This window comes from Cherax quadricarinatus, chromosome 56, assembly GCF_038502225.1.
Source record: "Cherax quadricarinatus isolate ZL_2023a chromosome 56, ASM3850222v1, whole genome shotgun sequence".
Taxonomy (NCBI): domain Eukaryota; kingdom Metazoa; phylum Arthropoda; class Malacostraca; order Decapoda; family Parastacidae; genus Cherax; species Cherax quadricarinatus.
Window position 1 is genome coordinate 19961162 of NC_091347.1, and position 20206 is coordinate 19981367.

Here is a 20206-nt window from a genome sequence, read left to right on the forward strand (position 1 = left end):
TATAATATAATACAATAGGTCTTACTAAGGATAGTGAGTGTGAGGCTGTGGTTGGCTCTGCCTGCTTCATTGTCTGCAATACAAGTGTAGTTGCCAGCATGTTCTGGACGCACTGGAAAATGCTGCAGAGCTCCTGATGGCAGAAGATTCTCAGCTATGGCTGCTGGTGCTCCTTCAAAGTACCAACTGATCTATCCCATAAAAATATAAAATTTAATTCGACAACCGTGATACATCACAAGTGCTAAACAAGTTTTTTTGCTTATATTTGTTCAGACATGTTGCAAAATGTCAAGAGGGAATGATCAACTGAATGTGAATACCTTAGGCTGTGGGTGACCATCAAAAGAACACACAAGGCTAACAACCTCTCCAGAAACTGCCACTACTTCCTTGGGAGCCTCTATCAGCTGTGGTGCCTCTGATCATAGAGAATGTACAAATATTTGTAGCTTTCATACCGGTAATGTGACATGCTTAAGATGCATATTACTGATGAAGAGTAAAAGTAATGGAGTTCATATATATTGCACAGTATATCCAAATGCAAAAGTATAACAAACACTGGTAAATGGAACAAACAAACCCACATGGAAACAATAAAACAAGAGAAAGAAAAAGTACTGCAAATTTCAGTCTACAATCAAGTCCCTCTTCAGCAGACTGCCTATTAAAGATGGCCTTGGTTATAACCTGAAATATACAGTACTTTTACTATCCTTTATTTTATTTTATCCTGCACAGAATGATATCAAGTGTGATGGAAATAAGACAACATTAGATCTCTGTGAATGCAATGCTACATATGGTTTACTTACGAAGAACTTGGATGCGAAAGTCCCGAGAGTGGTTACCAGCAGGATTTGAAGCCAGACAAGTATAACGACCACCATCTTCCTGACTTACATACTGAATAAGTAGGGTCCTTCCACCCCACGATACACCCATGTTGTCATCTACACGTATACCAACACCTTCCTAGTCAGAGTAGTCAGAGTGACATCCAAGTTGATATAGATTACAAAAGATGTGAGCAATGTTATCACAACCCAAAAATTATCATGCAGCAATAAATAGGTCTTAAAAATCTGTCAGTCATAACGTACCTTGGACCAAGAGATAATAGGGGGAGGCTGGCCAGATGCAACACAGTGCAGAGATGCAGAGTCTCCTTCTATGACAGTTACTGTCTCTTCATCTCCACTGCCAGTGATGAATGGAGCTTCTATCAGGGAAGAAAAAATAAAACATGGAATCATACTGCTCATACACTGATCAGAACAAGGTGAATAGTTAGCAGTTGTCTTTCTTTATTGTAAAAGTAGTTTAATATTATTAATTTTATCATACACTGCAAAGAATCTTTTGGAGAAAAACAGTGAAGGGTTCTTGATTTAAGATATTAGAGCTATCCTCCTTTTTATTGGATCAAACTGCATTATCTCCCATTCCCCAGGAGCAGATGTAATGCTACCCCCATAAATGCTGAAACTATGTATTGTGCCAAAACAAAAGCATTCACATTGCTAAACTCACAAACTAGTATTTAGTCACTTAGCCATAATACCAACTTACCTCATAATTTGTAATATTTTAAAGTTAAGAATTAATCTAAGTCTGCCCGAAATGCCTAGCCATGCTAGGTGTTCTAGTGGCCCCCTCTGTAATCATTATTTTACTACATGTAAACCACACAATAACCAAATTCTGTAAACTCAGCACTGTAATCCTTATAGAGAATAAACTTTGAATTTGAATTTGAATACAGTAATTTACAAAAAACAGATAATAACAGGTTTTCACTGCATGAAAATAATTCTTTACACGAAAGTAAGACTCAGTATAAAATTAAGTGAAAATGTGTAAGTGTCATACCTGTCACCTGGAGTGTGAAGCGTTTAACAGCTTGACCCACTGAGTTAACAACTTGGCACTGATACTTCCCAGCCAGATCCACTACCACACTGCCAAATGTACACACCACACACAAAAGCTACTTTAGTGCTATGTTACTCTTGATGGAACAATAAGTCAAAATTTTAATACTGCTTCATTATTTTTCAGTGAAACATTATTTTTCATTCAGTTTATATGTACTGAACATAATAAATATGACATAAGCTTCATGATACAATCTACAAGCTCTATTATACCATTAACTAATTTGTATTTATTGCCTCACTGTTAACCCGTAAACGGTCCAAACGTATATATACGTTTTTTCAACATTTGAAAGTATGTAAAAAAAGTAGATCTTTTTTTTTTTTTACATTTGAAAATGTGTAAAAAACTTTGATCTACTTTTTTTTTGTTATACTATTTGAAAATATGTAAAAAACACGTAGATCTACTTTTGGAGCATTACACATGTGAACGCAGATCTGCTTGGACCGTTTACGGGTTAAATTATTACTGCATAAGCATTCTGGTGAAAGGGAAAGGAAAAAAAACTGTATTTTAATAGTATAATATACAATGCACCACCATCATATAATTATTGATCTGAATTCATCATTTTACTGAAAAGCTGTCTACCTCTTTCCATTTCAGAAATTAAACATTTACTATAAAGAATCACTAATAAAAAACAAAGGATAAAGAGAGTACCACAATACTGCTTCAAACCCACAACAACAACAGGATAAAAAAAAAATGACAAGACACCAGTCAGTGCTCGAGGCAAGTCAGCAGCTGACCACTGGGAACAGAGACACAGAGCTGATGTTAACAAGAATTTTTTATTTCTAATAACTTACAGTGCAAACTTTGTGGATTTACAGTGGTGCATTGGGGCAGAGGTACATAGTCTTTAGAGGAGAAAACAAAAAAGATGAATACCTATATTAAATTCCTTTTCCCTTTACTGCAGAGACTGTAAGACTTTTTACGCCAATGAGTAGTGAAAAAGCTTTACGACAGATTAAATACTAAACACAGGACACCACAAGTTTAGCTGTACTCCTGGAATAACAGGGAACTCTTACCTCTCTATACTGAGTTTGTTATTATTTATAAGAACATTGTCATCTGGAATCAATTCTTGATTTTCGTAGGTCCAAGTAATGTCAGGCTGAGGATACCCGCTTACCTCACACTCTAAACTGACTGGTTGCCCACTCACCACTGCAATGGTCAGCTCCTCTGGTCCAGACACTTTTGGTGGCACTGTGTAAAGAAATCATAAAATGAAGTATAAATCAGTTCACAAAACAACACCATGGAGCCTGATAAAGAAAATGCCAAAAACAATGTGTCAATATGAAAACAAACTGCATTAAGAGATTTTTCAAGGGTCAATATTTATAGTAAAAAAGAAGTTCAATGAATTTATAACAATAAATTCTTTTTATTAAATTAGGCAAAGTCAGAGGATTATAGGTTGAATTTTCTGTATGTCAGAGACCAAAGATATTTCTACCAAAAAGATACAAATTTTCTAAAAAAAAAAAAAGTATGTAAACATATAAGTCTGAGCTAAACAAACCATACCACGGACGGGGATAGAACCCGCGATCAGAGAGTCTCAAAACTCTGATCGCGGGTTCTATCCCCGTCTGTGATATGGTTTGTTTGCAATCATGTCATTACGATTTCATGAGTCAAGCCTGAGCTGTTAGTGAAACACTTACATACTAGAGCAATCTCTCAAAAATCACAATTAATGGTAAAGAGAATAAAAAGGTGATGAATCTAATACGTGAAAAGCACTGGTGCTATTATTTCAGTCCTTTTCATATTTAAAAAAATTATAGACCAAGCAAAAAAGAACCTAATTTTTAATATTATCTGAGAAGAGGAAGCAAGTCGTGCACACATTATATATAACATACCCAACACCTGCAGATGGAAGGTCTCCTCTGTGATGCCTGCCAGGTTGCTTGCCAAGCACACATAGTCCCCATCATCACCTTCCTAATCATGCACTGTATTATATTACAGTATACAAAACATAATACAATATTATGTAAGAGAGCTAAATATTAAGAAGGACCTATAATACAGTAAAACTGCACATGCAGTTAAAAACTGTTAGGTCTGTCTCTTTTGCAAGTGTCACCTCCCAGCATTAGAATTCCCAAGTGGCACTGACCATAATGGTTCAATAGGAAGTAACTGCCATAAGGTTGGCTGGGCTGGATTTGGTATGTGTTTGTGTAACTCATGTATCCATATATGCTAGAGTCTCATTCTCAATATATTTATAAATGTTTTATACTATATTGTCCATGCACATTACCCATTTAAAGTAGTAGCTACAAAAATAACAGTCTAACACCAGAACAAAACAAAATTATGATGCTGCATATTATCTACTTTTAACCTTTTTACTACGGTCATATTTTTCAATATTTTTAGGAATATGGTGATTAAATATAAATATCGAGCATTACAAGACATTAGCCAAACCTGTGCTGCAGTAATGATGAAGACACGATTATTCTTGAGAAGCTGAATATGAGAGCTGGATTTCACTGGGTTGGAATTTCGGAACCAGGTCACCTGAATTAAAGGGTTGTTTGTAATAAAGATTCTCTATCCTCTGTAATATTGTAATTACTGTACTGTAGATGTTTGAAAATATATATTTGTAAAGACACTGGATACAGGAATTATCAACTTTGTCCAGTTAAGTTTACATAGGCGAGCCAGCTGTATTTATCTTCATTTTACTAGCACAGAATTAGTATTATTTAGAGGGCTGAGGTAGAGTTGTTGAGGTGGTTTGGTCATTTAAAGAGCATGGAGCAAAATAGGATGACATGATGACTTGGAGAGGGTATAAATCTGCAGTGGAGGGAAGGAGGGTAGGGGTTGTCCTAGGAAAGGATGGAGGGAGGGGGTAAAAGAAGTTTTGTGTATGAGGGGCTTGGACATACAGCAGGCACATGTGAGTGTGTTAGATAAGAGTGGATACGAATGGATTTTGGGACTTAATGAGCTGTTGGGGTATGAGCAGGGTAATATTTCACGAAGGGATTCAGGGAAACTGGCTTGCCAGACTTGAGTCCAGGAGGTGGAAAGTACAGTGCCTGCATTTTAACCCTTTCAGGGTCGAGAGGCCCTCTCCTAAACTTGTTCTTAGGGTCGAAAATTTTTTTGAAGGAAAAAAAAAAAAAAAAAAAAAAAATATTATGAATTATAGAGAATCTTTTCCCGATCATAATGACACCAAAAGTATGAAATCTGATGGAAAACTTACGAAATTATGCTCTCGTGAAGTTAGCGGTCTTGATGATGTTTACGCATCAGCAATTTCGCCCACTTTGAGCCCTATTTTCGGCCAATTTCAGTGTACTAGTCGACAAAAATCATATCTATTTTGCTAGAACTCCATTTTTTCTATCGAATGAGTACAAGAAACCATCCATTTACCTATTTCAAGTATCCAATAAAGTGGTCAGAAATTGGCAATTTTGCCAATTTCACACAAATTTCAGAAGATGCCAATTTCCAAATAGGGTCCAGAATAAGCAAGACAGATTCCTGGCACTAAAATAACATTTTCTCTGTTCATTAGTCATGTCCCCAGGCCCCTCTTACATCTCTTTTGCTTTCCACTTTGAATTTTTATTCTCACAAAAAATAGAAGATTTATTGTTATGCAGACTACTGCATTAGTGTAGAAATGGTATAAATAATATCAGTACACTTATGAAAGAATATTAGACTCACCAGTTGACGTGTATTGGATGCTTGGTAAGATTTGTTTGCTTTTGAAATTTGGTAAAAATCGAACATTTCTGTTACTTTGAGCTCAATTTCAAGGTACTTTTCATTATGAAACCAATAAAAATCATCTCAATTTCTGTAATATGTCTTCCATTCTGTAAAATGAGACCAAGAAAACTAGAATACAACCATGAATACCATACGAAAATACACTGCAAAGTCGCTATTTTAAACCAAAAACACAGTCGGAGTTTTTTTTCTCTCATTATGCACTGTGAGCTGCAGGATTCTTTTTATACTGTGCACACTGACTACAGAGACCCATTCTTTCATATGCAGGCCTATCAGCTTTCTCTCACTAGATTTGAAGGCTCTAGAATTTAGGCATTCTAGTACGTCAATAACCCTGGTGTGTAAGCCGTACTAGTACGTCGGAAACCCTGAAAGGGTTAAAGGAGGGGGTTTGGGATATTTGCTGGTTGGAGTGACATCTGAACTGTCATATCTGTGCAGTGATTATGTCTGAATGATGGTGAAAGCGTTAAATGACAGTAAAAGTGTTTCTTTCTCTTTTTGGGTATCTGCTTTGGTGGGAGACGGCCCGTGTATTGAAAAAAAAAAATCTCTCTATGTCATGTGTTAAAGGAAATGAACAGAAAAATTCAACATCTGTATCCCTTTTTCAAGGTGCTAGCACTGTACTTCCTACCTCCAGGACTCACGTCCAACACTGTACTTCCTACCTCCTGGACTCATGTCCAGCACTGTACTTCCTACCTCCAGGACTCATGTCCAGCACTGTACTTCCCACCTCCAGCACTCATGTCCAGCACTGTACTTCCCACCTCCAGCACTCATGTCCAGCACTGTACTTCCCACCTCCAGCACTCATGTCCAGCACTATACTTCCCACCTCCAGGACTCATGTCCAGCACTGTACTTCCCACCTCCAGGGCTCATGTCCAGCACTGTACTTCCCACCTCCAGGACTCATGTCCAGCACTGTACTTCCCACCTCCAGGGCTCATGTCCAGCACTGCACTTCCCACCTCCAGGACTCATGTCTAGCACTGTACTTCTCACCTCCAGGACTCATGTCCAGCACTGTACTTCCCACCTCCAGGGCTCATGTCCAGCACTGTACTTCCCACCTCCAGGACTCGTGTCTAGCACTATACTTCCCACCTCCAACACTCATGTCCAGCACTGTACGTACTTCCCACCTCCAGCACTCATGTCCAGCACTGTACTTCCCACCTCCAGGACTCATGTCCAGCACTATACTTCCCACCTCCAGGACTCATGTCCAGCACTGTACTTCCTACCTCCAGGGCTCATGTCCAGCACTGTACTTCCCACCTCCAGGATTCTTTTTTTTTATTATTATCACACTGGCCAATTCCCACCAAGGCAGGGTGGCCCGAAAAAGAAAAACTTTCACCATCATTCACTCCATCACTGTCTTGCCAGAAGGGTGCTTTACACTACAGTTTTTAAACTGCAACATTAACACCCCTCCTTCAGAGTGCAGGCACTGTACTTCCCATCTCCAGGACTCAAGTCCGGCCTGCCGGTTTCCCTGAACCCCTTCATAAATGTTACTTTGCTCACACTCCAACAGCACGTCAAGTATTAAAAACCATTTGTCTCCATTCACTCCTATCAAACACGCTCACGCATGCCTGCTGGAAGTCCAAGCCCCTCGCACACAAAACCTCCTTTACCCCCTCCCTCCAACCTTTCCTAGGCCGACCCCTACCCCGCCTTCCTTCCACTACAGACTGATACACTCTTGAAGTTATTCTGTTTCGCTCCATTCTCTCCACATGTCCGAACCACCTCAACAACCCTTCCTCAGCCCTCTGGACAACAGTTTTGGTAATCCCGCACCTCCTCCTAACTTCCAAACTACGAATTCTCTGCATTATATTCACACCACACATTGCTCTCAGACATGACATCTCCACTGCCTCCAGCCTTCTCCTCGCTGCAACATTCATCACCCATGCTTCACACCCATATAAGAGCGTTGGTAAAACTATACTCTCATACATTCCCCTCTTTGCCTCCAAGGACAAAGTTCTTTGTCTCCACTGACTCCTAAGTGCACCACTCACCCTTTTCCCCTCATCAATTCTATGATTCACCTCATCTTTCATAGACCCATCCGCTGACACGTCCACTCCCAAATATCTGAATACATTCACCTCCTCCATACTCTCTCCCTCCAATCTGATATCCAATCTTTCATCACCTAATCTTTTTGTTATCCTCATAACCTTACTCTTTCCTGTATTCACTTTCAATTTTCTTCTTTTGCACACCCTACCAAATTCATCCACCAATCTCTGCAACTTCTCTTCAGAATCTCCCAAGAGCACAGTGTCATCAGCAAAGAGCAACTGTGACAACTCCCACTTTATGTGTGATTCTTTATCTTTTAACTCCACGCCTCTTGCCAAGACCCTCGCATTTACTTCTCTTACAACCCCATCTATAAATATATTAAACAACCACGGTGACATCACACATCCTTGTCTAAGGCCTACTTTTACTGGGAAAAAATTTCCCTCTTTCCTACATACTCTAACTTGAGCCTCACTATCCTCGTAAAAACTCTTCACCGCTTTCAGTAACCTACCTCCTACATCATACACCTGCAACATCTGCCACATTGCCCCCCTATCCACCCTGTCATACGCCTTTTCCAAATCCATAAATGCCACAAAGACCTCTTTAGCCTTATCTAAATACTGTTCACTTATATGTTTCACTGTAAACACCTGGTCCACACACCCCCTACCTTTCCTAAAGCCTCCTTGTTCATCTGCTATCCTATTCTCCGTCTTACTCTTAATTCTTTCAATAATAACTCTACCATACACTTTGCCAGGTATACTCAACAGACTTATCCCCCTATAATTTTTGCACTCTCTTTTATCCCCTTTGCCTTTATACAAAGGAACTATGCATGCTCTCTGCCAATCCCTAGGTACCTTACCCTCTTCCATACAGGATTCATGTCCATCTAATCAGTTTCCTTATATCCCTTCATGTATTAAAATAAATTACTTAATCCAAAGATTGATGAAGACTAATACAGGTATTTCACATCTTTTACTGGTTTCCAAACAAAAGCTTCATTCTTTTAGCTCTTTGTCCATGACAAAGAGCTAAAAGAATGAGACTACAATAGACTGAGACTACAATATCTGGTAATGCCAGGTGTTTCTTGTCCTCATAATGGCTGCAACTTCTGAAGACTACATAAAACTGACTTTGGCTTGTGACTTAAAACTATATCATCCCTTTTAGCACCCTGATTGAAAATTATGCCAACCTGTCTGTATTTAATCCCCTCATTATCACAAAGCTTAAAAATTAGGAAAATTTAGATGAATTAGGATGGTGAAATAGAGAATAAATGGCGCAATATGATGCTTATGAAACTACATACCTCTGGGATTGGATCTCCAGTAGCATCACATTCTAACACTACTGGTTCCCCAACAGCTGCCTGGTAAAATTTCACTTCTTGTTCAGTGTCTATATCTGGTGGAACTGTATCGTACCCAGATTAAAAAAAAAAAAAAAAAAAAAAGAGAAAAAATCATAATAATTAATAATGGCAATAAAATATGGCATTAAAATCAATGAATGAAATGTACGTACATCTTTTTCCTTAAGGTTTCATATTATTTACATTTAAAATGTAACAAATTAGATTAAAATACTGCATCTTGATATTGCAGTGTAGCAAACAATTTTTCATTTAGCACACACTCTATTTCTCACCAGAGAATGATTAAAAAAAAAAATTCCCTACTGCACACTCTTTAGACAAAGTCTTTAACTCATGTTATCTCAGATACACCTTATTTAGTTGCATTTATGTCTTTCTATCCAAACTCTGCAACCCTTTTAGATTTCTTTTACTCATAACATTAACAATTGTTTTTTTTCTTACATCTGTTAAATTTCTGATAATTTTATATATTTTAAATGATCACAAGATATGAAACTGATTCTATGAAAGCAGCTTGAGCTATAAGTTAAGAAAGTGGTACTAACCTAATGCATCAACTCTGAAGGTTCTCTTAGTGACTCCAGCTTCATTAGTAACTTCACATGTGTACAGCCCCTCATCATCTTTCATTACTTTTGGCAGAGTTAACTGTGTACCATCATTGGAAATCCCATAGGAAAATGTTACATTCTGCCTTTTCCATTTCTGCCAGTCAATGTCAGTATTGCTTCTTGATGTCATGTTGAACAGAGGATCATGACCAAACTCAGTGTCAAAATTGGTATAATCCAAATAATTATAGTCATCTATGTCTGCCCGACTGCCCATTAAAGATGTGCCTGGGTTATTCTGCAATGATGGAATATTGTGTTTCAAGAAGTTATCCACCCTGTAACCACATAATTAACCTACTACAGTATATTGGATATTATAATTACACAGAATTGTATATGACACAGATGAACCAACATGGAGAAAATAAAGCAGAAGATAAGAGTACTACTATAAGTAAAGTGAGGCCTACTACTGAGGCCATCTTAAGCACACTATTATTAGTAGGACAAAACATATGATATTTTTCTCAACTTTTGTTTCATGCTCTTCATATTGGTTTATTAGTACCACTGACCAGTGTTTATTACAGTTGTGTATAATACAATGTGTAAAATAAAAATAAAGCTTAATTTATATCATAACAATTTTTAGGATATTTTTATTTGTGAATGAAAACAGCTGTAATAAATAGCTTATGCTAATGCATCATACCATAACAAGTTCAATGTATTCCATTCTGTACAGTAGTCTGATTATTGGTTAAAGATGGTTCTCACAGACACAGTTGATTCCCCGGAAAACTTTACTTATTATTCAATATTTTATGTTAAATCTGATTTAATCTCATTGTGATAACCTTAAGATGAACACTTACTTTTATCCAAGTGATGTTGTAGTGTGCACGTCTGTGAGGGCCTCGCTGTGATTCAACGGAAGGAACTTTGACTCTACATTCGAGAATAACTCTATGACCTTCCAATACTGTTACTTCCTCTTCAGGTTCACCTTCCAGCTCAGGACGACCTAAGATGATATATACTCGATTCCACTTACACATTTTAGTCTGTGTATAATGATTTAAGTAATGAAATGATTCATCAAAGGTAATCTTTCAAATTAAACTAACTATAAATTATTCATATACAAATGTATGCACAGTGAAGAATTGTTCCTTAAACAATTATTGTACTAATACAATATATACATGCTTAGAAAACATCCATTATCAAATTCCACACAAGTTTAAAAGAGCTTCTAGGTGATCTGTTAACTTTGTCCTACTGAAGTGTTATAATCACACTACATGAAGAGCGCACAAGAGGTGACAGTTCTCACCAATAACGATGAGAGTGGTAGTGAGCTGTGCCTCGCCTGCAGGGTTGACAGCCACACACACATACGCCCCCGCATCTCTTGGGCTCACACCCACAATGGTGATATCCCGCCCACCTACGCCAACCACTAGTCTTGGGGAAGACACTAGGGCCTGGGACCCACGATACCAAAGTCGTCGTGGGGTGGGTGACCCTACCAGGAACAGGAGGGTGGGCTTAGAAAAAATACTAAAAGTGTTTATAGTACTTAATGATAACACCTCTCATTACTGAAATTTAGTGTAAATATCAGTAGGTACTGTACTTATACTAAGGAAATTAAAAAATATTATTTCTACATGAGCTAAGCTCATACAGGTTATACAGCTTATGGATAGGTGGGAACTTGATTCCCTGTTTGACAGGTGTGAGACAGATAAGCTACCTAGTACCCATGGCTTGGTTGGTAAAGTCCTCAGCTCACACACTGAAGGTCCGGGATTAATCCCCAGCACCAGTGAAACACTGGACAAGTTTCCTTACACCTGTTGCCCCTGTTCACCTAGCAGTATGTAGGTACAGTGGAACCCCCAGTTCGAACTTTCTTCGTTCCAGAAAGCTGTTTGAGTGCTGTTACAAATTAATTTATTTCCATAAGGAATAATGTAAAGTAGATTAGTCCATTTCAGACACCCAAAAATACACTTACAAAAGCACTTACAATAATACACTTACATAATTGGTCGAATTGGGAGCAGTTCAAAATTTTGGGTTACACTGTACCTGGGTATTAGCCAATTGTTGTGGGTCACATTCTGGGGGACAAGATTAGCCTAAGTTGGCCTAAATGCTCTAATAATACGTAATGGGTTTTCTGTATAGTATGCCAGTGATGTCAACTAGGTCTGTATCAGTTGCATCATGTATGTGTAGAAATAGAAATTATAGTATTATTATTATAGTAAGCCATTAAAACATAAGTGGTGATTTTTTTCACTTTGAATAAATATACAGTATCAACAGTTATTTGGATTAGAGATGAGGTGACACCAAAAAATTTCTGCTGATACTAATACTCAATTTTAGTTCAATGCTGATACTCTCAAAATTAGCTGATACCATCAATACTGATACTTAGGAACACTACCAATCTGGATATAATGGCAAAATATCCTATTGCATAATTCTATCCACAATAATTAATGTGGAATTTTTTTATCCTTTCTGCTTATACACATAACCATTACCAATGAACACAACCAAAACAATATATATAGTCCTCTTCTCATTTTCTATAATTCCCCTAATTTACACTTACACCCACCCATAATTAGTTTTAATAGAAACAGACAAATCCAATCCCATTACTAAATTTACCATTTGTAATATAGTAGACTGTTGTTTAGCACAGTAGTTACTTTTATGGGAAAAATAGGGTTACATTCCTGGGAGCCCCCAAAAAGCCAAACAACTTTTTTTAGACCTTCAGATCTTACAAAATAAAAGTGAATATGTAATTGTAGTGCATTGTTGTGATATATTACTGCTTAAGACTACAATTGCAATAGAAATAATAGTACGTATTTCTTACCTTAAATTGTGGGAAGTGGTTTTTGTGGATGATTGTGAAGAGAGTGAATATGGATGATGTGGCCCTACTGGGCTGAGGTAGATGGTTGTTAGCAGAAGTGGACGGTAGAGGTTCTGGTACTGAAGTCGATGGTTGTATTGGAGTGCGCATAAATTCTGTAATGGATCTCTGGGCTCTTTTACCCTGCAGTACATTATACAGCTGATGGCAAGGAACTTCTCATGTAACTGCTGCAATGTTAATTGTTTTTCTTCAAGTTCTTCTTCATCTTCTTCTGTTATCTGGCTCCCTTCTATCTATGCATAAGCTCTGCCAACATTTCCTCTGGACTCCTGTCTTCATTATCATCATCATCATCTTCTAAGAGCTCATTCACATCATCTTCATTCATATCTTCAAACCCATCACCTGGTAATCTCCTTGCCAGCTGAACAATTTCCTGAACCTGACTCTCAAGCAAGTAAAAACCAGTGAAAGAATTAACTACAGAAGTCCATAACTTTCCCAGCCTGCATTTAATGTTGATTGGAGCACTTCATTCCATGCACATCTAGCACAGTTGATGGTATCTGCAATGTTAAATTTATTCCAGAAGCTTGGTACTGCCAGGTTGGAGTCAGAGTCCATTGATGCAATTAGTTTTTTCATAACTTTTTTGTGTAGCTATACTTAAATAACTTAATAACTCCCCAATCCAGTGGTTGTATTAGAGATGTTGTATTTGGAGGTAAAAATTCAACTTTTACATGTGGGGTCAGATCCAGCAAAGCTTGTGGATGAGTACGGGAATTATCAAGAATGAAGAGAGCCTTGAATGCAAGGTTCTTGCTGTGCAGGTAAAACTTGACTTCAGGAATAAAGTGATGCTTAAACCAGTCAATAAATATTATCTCTGTCATCCATGCTGACTGGTTTGACCTCCAAATTACTGGTAAGGTGTTTTTATCTACACCTTTCAAAGCATGAGGATTCTTAGAGCAGTAAATAACCATGGTCTTACACTTGAAATCACCTGATGCATTACCACAAAGGAGCAAGGTGAAGCGATCCTTTGTTGCTTTGAAACCCGGTGCACTCTCCTCTTGCTAACTGATATAAGTTCGTGTTGGCATTTTTTCCAAAAAACACTTGTCTCGTCAGCATTAAACACTTGATGTGGCTCATAGCCATCCTCAGAAATAATTTCCTGCAATTCATCAGGGAAATTACTTGCTGCTGTATGATCAGCTGAAGCACTTTCACCGAAAAACTTAATATTATGTAACTTATTATGCAACTTAAAGTTGTAGAACCAGCCTTATCACACACTGGTTTAAACAACTGTAAGGCCTTTTCCCTAATTAAGAGAAAATTAAGTGGTGCACCTTTCTTTGTCTTTTGTTTGATCCACTTAAGCAACAAGTTTTCAGTTTTATTTACTTGTGGCAGAGGATGGAAGTGGGTCGCCCCATTGACTCAATGGTGTAACCCACAGACCATCCTGCCCCACAAGCGACCGTGCGCTCAAAATTTTTTCCCCTCCCACAACCGTGTTAAACTAATTTTACGAAGTCTTAAACAAAAATATGCAGCAATTCTTCAATCGTGCTATAACCAAAACGTGCAAGATAAAACCGTGTTAGACAACAGTCTACTGTATTATTACATGATTCGTACTACCTCAATATTGTAAATCTAATTATGTATGTGCCTAGCTAGGTATGTATCTAATTATGTATTTATTTAATAATGTATGTTCAAATGTACTGCTCAAATGTTCAAATGTCAAATGTATGTTCAAATGTACTGTTCCATGATCTATATCAATATAGAGTAAGAATTAGTATTAATCTGCCCAAAATGCCTTGTAATTAACAATTTAACAACATGCAAACCAAACATTGTAAGCTTTACAAGGAAATAAAAAATTTTAATTTAATTTTTTTTAATGATTGTTCAGAATTGGCTGTTATTGAACACGATAGTAATTTGTAAATCATATGAAGTGACGACTGATCCTAATGGTTTCACCCTTGGTTAGCTAAGCACTTGGAGACATAAGGTACACTAAGGACTTCTAATAAATTGAAGATAAATGGATACGTATATGAAATTCTTCCATTAATTCAGGGTTTTAAATCAGAATATATAATAAACTGTGCTGGTATAAAGAAAAGCACCAATTTATGCTTTGATATCTTATAAGAAGCTTGAAGTTTATACTTCTTGATATTAACTAACCAGTAACAGGGCAGGGAAGGGTGACAGTCTGGTCTTGTGTGGTAGTGAAGGTAGTTTTCACCGAGGAGTTGCGTGGCCGACCATTAGCAGGCAATAGTGTTGCTTCACCTCCACCTGCATTGTGGTGCAATATAATGTTATAGCACTAAATATATTACAAAGAGCTATCACATTAACTCTTATTAAATATGATAACATAGTAATGGCTAATTTTGCACAGTATGCTGGTGAGGAACTGTTATATTATTTTTATTATCACACCGGCCGATTCCCACCAAGGCAGGGTGGCCCGAAAAAGAAAAACTTTCACCATCATTCACTCCATCACTGTCTTGCCAGAAGGGTGCTTTACACTACAGTTTTTAAACTGCAACATTAACACCCCTCCTTCAGAGTGCAGGCACTGTACTTCCCATCTCCAGGACTCAAGTCCGGCCTGCCGGTTTCCCTGAATCCCTTCATAAATGTTACTTTGCTCACACTCCAACAGCACGTCAAGTATTAAAAACCATTTGTCTCCATTCACTCCTATCAAACACGCTCACACATGCCTGCTGGAAGTCCAAGCCCCTCGCACACAAAACCTCCTTTACCCCCTCCCTCCAACCCTTCCTAGGCCGACCCCTACCCCGCCTTCCTTCCACTACAGACTGATACACTCTTGAAGTCATTCTGTTTCGCTCCATTCTCTCTACATGTCCGAACCACCTCAACAACCCTTCCTCAGCCCTCTGGACAACAGTTTTGGTAATCCCGCACCTCCTCCTAACTTCCAAACTACGAATTCTCTGCATTATATTCACACCACACATTGTTGATCCCAGGAATTAGACTTGCCTTCCCCTTTCTTAAATTGAACCTGATTGCCTTCCATTTCCCACACTCTGTATGACCCCTATGGATTTACTGTTTCCACCTAAATATAATAACAACTTTCTCATAACTGTTAGAGTATTAGAAAGCCTAAGCCCAGGTCACATGAGTTTAGAAATAAGAGAGGAGGAAGAGGAGAAAAACAGAAGAGAAAGATTAAGATAGTATTTATTGCAGGATGTGACCACAGGTCTTGAACCTGGAGGGTCTTATATAATATAATACTTCACCTGCAAGGTTTGGTATAGGAAAATCACTTTTATAGACATCACATGGCACCAGTACTCATGGGAATTTACTCCATGTAGAATGATGTATATCTTGCTACTATAGCCAATCAGAGGTCACAGAGCCACATAGGCCCACCCATTTCTGTACTTTAACCCTTAAACTGTCCAAGCAGATCTACATTCACATGCGTAGTGCTCAAAAAGTAGATCTACGTTTTTTTTACATATTTTCAAATATGACAAAAAAAAAAAAGTAGATCAAAGTTTTTTTACACGTTTTCAAATGTAAAAATAAATACTTTCAAATGTTGAAAAAAACGTAGATCTACGTTTGGACAGTTTAAGGGTTAAATACCATATGCTGAAGGTGCATGGCAACCACTGGACAGGTTTGTGATTAGTGTTCTGTGACTTAAAGACACATGACTTTAAGTTTGTTACTAAACAACCTAATTTGTGAAGCACTAAAAAAACATAATTTTTTGCTGAATATAAAGTGAGCTTATAAGACTTGTGAGATTTGCCAGATATATACATGATGTCATGTAACATTTAATTTTAACCTACTTTGGTGTACAATACAGTAAATTCATGCATATGCATCATGCCTAGCTACTTTTGAGACAGTGTAAATATGTTGTCCCCAATTTAAGGTTTAAGAATAGAATGAGAGGTCTTCATACTCTCACTCTCCAATGATACCTCATAGACTCAAGGTTGTAAGGCTCATGTCTCCTCATATTACTTACGAGAAATGAGTGACCATGTTAGGATTCTATTAGTACTCAACAATTTTCATTCCCTTGTTTAATTACTAGTAGGGTGCCTATGCAAACTTAAGCTATTCTAATTTTGTCTAGATGTTTACAATGGAATGTGAAGCTTAGCAGGGCCTACAATTTGTTAACAACTGACCTGGAGTTAGAACAGTGGCAAGGCCTGGAAGAGCTGTAATGTTAACCCTGGGTGGTGCCTGCACTCCCACACGCACCACCTTGGTGTCCTTGCCGGCAGCATTCTCTGCCACACAGTGATACACCCCAGAGTCATCTACTTGGGCTCCAGTGATCACCAACTTCTCCCCATCACCAACAACCTTGTGGAAAATCACCAGTCTGGTATTGCTGTTCTCTTTAAGTAGCTCAGTGATCATTTCTTTATGAGTAATAATGGTAGAATTACTGACAAAATGTTAGGTAAATGAACACAGATGCAACTAATGTGACATTTTATTGTGGCAACATTTCACTCTCCAGGAGCTTTGTTAAACCATTGTAACAGCAAAATGTTGCCAAAATAAAATGTCACATTAGTTGCAGCTATGTCCACCTACCTAGCACTTCTTTATTATGTGAGTTTAAAGTCATTTAAAACATAAATGTTGAAACTCATTATATTTTATTTATTATGAAGTTATATACAATAATTCCTAATAAGGTCACAATGAGAGAAAAAATAAAATATATATATATATTAACCCTTCCACAGTCCAGACCCCAGAAATTAATATTTCTATTAGTGCACAGAAACTGATAATTTGGCCAAGTTTAAACAAAATAAAAGATGCCAATTTAAAAATGGAGTCCAAAATAAATAATGTAGACATTCCAGACACTCAACATTTCCTATGTTCAATAATCACATCCCCAGGCCTCTCCTATATTACACTTGCCTTCCATTTTGAATTCATAATCATACAAGAAAATTGAAGATTTACCTTATTTCACATATTATAAAATATAATCAGAAATGACTGGTCATGGTTTTCAGCATCCCAATAACTGAATCAGTCCTATTAAAAACCTATAAAACAGACCAGTTTGGAGGGATATTTGTGTATTTTTATACGTATATACTTCTAAATTGTTGTATTCTGGGCACCTCTGCAAAAACAGTGATTATGTGTGAGTGAGGTGAAAGTGATGAATGATGATGAAAGTATTTTCTTTTTGGGGATTTTCTTTCTTTTTGGGTCACCCTGCCTCGGTGGGAGACGGCCGACTTGTTGAAAAAAAAAAAAAACAGACCAGGGGTTGTAGGGGACCCCTTACCTGTCCTCAGGTAAAATCATAAAAAATAAAATATTTCAGCTACTTTGAGCCCTATTTCAAGCTACATCCTGTTCTGAAGTCAATCAAAATCATCTCTATTTCAATAGTATGTTTTCCAATTTATGAAATGATATCAAGAAACAGCCAATGAAACCATAAAATCCATCTGGGAAAACACCTCAAGGTCATTATCTTAAACCAAACACAGGGGCCACAGTTTTGTTTTCCCATCAGACTTAGAAAGGATTTAGGAAAGTACTTTTTTTAGCAATAGAGTTGTAGAGCACTTTTTTAGCAACAGATTTATAGATAATTAACAATCTGCCAAGTAGTCATTGGAGCTAATCAAGTAGTCATTGGAGCTAATCAAGTAGTCATTGGAGCTAACAACCTGCCTAGCATACTCCAGTAGGCCTACTGCAGTGTTCCTCCAGTCTTATGTTCTTATTCCTTCTGATTTTCATAAACTTCAGGGTCTGAGTATTTCCTGAAGCAGCTAAAATATTAAAGATAGTTACTTAAAAGAACACAAAAGGCACAATACCATGACTAGAACAATACACAAATAACCCGCACAAAGGAGAAACAAACTTTATAACAACATTTCGGTCTGACTTGGACCATTAACTAGTCACACTAACACATGGAGGTAAGGGAGCCAGTTACTTAAAGAAAATGCATCAACACCTAATTAGAATGATAAACACAGTTGGATCAATTTCTTTGTAATTCCCTTATTTTCATTTTCAGCACACAGACTCACTGTGTGTTGAGGCTGACGAAGGTCATGGCCAAGAAACCAGTGCCTGGTGGGTGCTGGTGAACCCTTCAGCAAGTGGCACTCCAGAGATGCATGACCACCCTCCATAACTGTCACTAACTCTTCCTCTCCCTGCCGGTGGTGGGCACCAGCCCTTGTGCCAGCAATCTGTGGAGGTACTGTACAATATTGGAACAATTAGGATTAGATCTGGTCTTTGAGGCATGCATTAGAATTGTCATAACTTGAACTAGACATCCAATGATTTTGGATGCCAGTCAAAAACCAGAGATTCAAGACATCAGTCAGGATCAAAGGCATAAGAAACAATCAAGTTCACAAGTTATTCAGAAAAGAAGTAAATCTCAATCACACTGTCTTATAAGTATTGATGGCACCCAAGAGTGCCTAAAATGGGCATTCTGACCATATTAAAATGTTCAATGTATATATTAAAAACATTATTTATAATAAATTTATATACTGTATATAACATTTGAATGACCTTGCAGAAGACCACTATAAATGATATGAGAACATATGCACAGCTTACCAAGAACACTAAGTGTGAGAGGGATGTCTAGGACTCCTGCAGCATTAGATGCAGTACAGGTATAGACTCCAGAGTTGTGGCTGCCAGCCCGTACCATCCTCAGAGTGTGTCCATCACTACCCACATCTACATTGCCACGCCCACTCACACCCACAATGGTCCCATCCCTTGACCACACCACTGATGGTGCTGCAGAAAGATAATGCTCATCACAGCACTAGCAAACCAAAACTTCTTTAACTTAATGACATACAATACTGACAGCTCACACAGTACATCCTTGCCATATTTTGTTTGAAGTTAAAGATGTTTTTGTAGATATAACTTCAACATTATCATATACTGTATGGCATACCTAAGACACTACTTTTATCAATGTAGAAACAGAAGCTAACAGACAGACAATTTGCTATCTGATACCAAAGGATACCATCACACTCTAAGAGGCACAGGAAAAGGAGGAAATGAAGGCTAATTCCATATTTGAGTTCACATATAAATATGGTAAAATCTATTAGACTCAGAAGGCATCAATCAATGGTTAAGTGATAGTATTCAGTAGTGAAGGTATGCAGGTATGCAAAGTAGTGAAGGGATGCAGTAAGATGGATTATGTAATTGATGTTAATGTTAAATTCAAGAAATACCATATCAACATCCTTAAGAAATATCACCATAGAATTTAAAAATTTTGTCTGTACACTCTTGATAAAATGTTCCAGCCTTTAGCAGATTACTTGAAATATTAATGGGTAGCCATGATTGAAATGTACTGTATGTGTAATAAGCTTTGATGTTTGAGATCTGAACTGAGAGGAAGTTCCTAATATCATTACTGCATCTTAGATGCAGTAATGATATTGC

The 20206-nt window shown here is 37.6% G+C and overlaps 1 protein-coding gene across 4 annotated transcripts in view; it reads right to left on the reverse strand.

Moving 5' to 3' along the window:
* Window positions 1–20206, reverse strand: part of LOC128700808 (hemicentin-1) — a 176035-nt gene that overhangs the window by 62960 nt on the left and 92869 nt on the right. For all 4 annotated transcript variants that reach the window (XM_070097152.1, XM_070097150.1, XM_070097151.1 and 1 more), the window contains 16 exons: window positions 19343–19531; window positions 18793–18968; window positions 16894–17074; window positions 14876–14989; window positions 11087–11278; window positions 10626–10774; window positions 9742–10045; window positions 9128–9231; window positions 4408–4500; window positions 3831–3912; window positions 2985–3165; window positions 1876–1964; window positions 1107–1225; window positions 819–978; window positions 324–421; window positions 26–191 (listed from right to left, as the gene is read on the reverse strand). In XM_070097152.1, coding sequence (XP_069953253.1) covers window positions 26–191; window positions 324–421; window positions 819–978; window positions 1107–1225; window positions 1876–1964; window positions 2985–3165; window positions 3831–3912; window positions 4408–4500; window positions 9128–9231; window positions 9742–10045; window positions 10626–10774; window positions 11087–11278; window positions 14876–14989; window positions 16894–17074; window positions 18793–18968; window positions 19343–19531 — 2397 coding nt within the window. The remainder of the gene's footprint in view (window positions 1–25; window positions 192–323; window positions 422–818; window positions 979–1106; window positions 1226–1875; window positions 1965–2984; window positions 3166–3830; window positions 3913–4407; window positions 4501–9127; window positions 9232–9741; window positions 10046–10625; window positions 10775–11086; window positions 11279–14875; window positions 14990–16893; window positions 17075–18792; window positions 18969–19342; window positions 19532–20206) is intronic.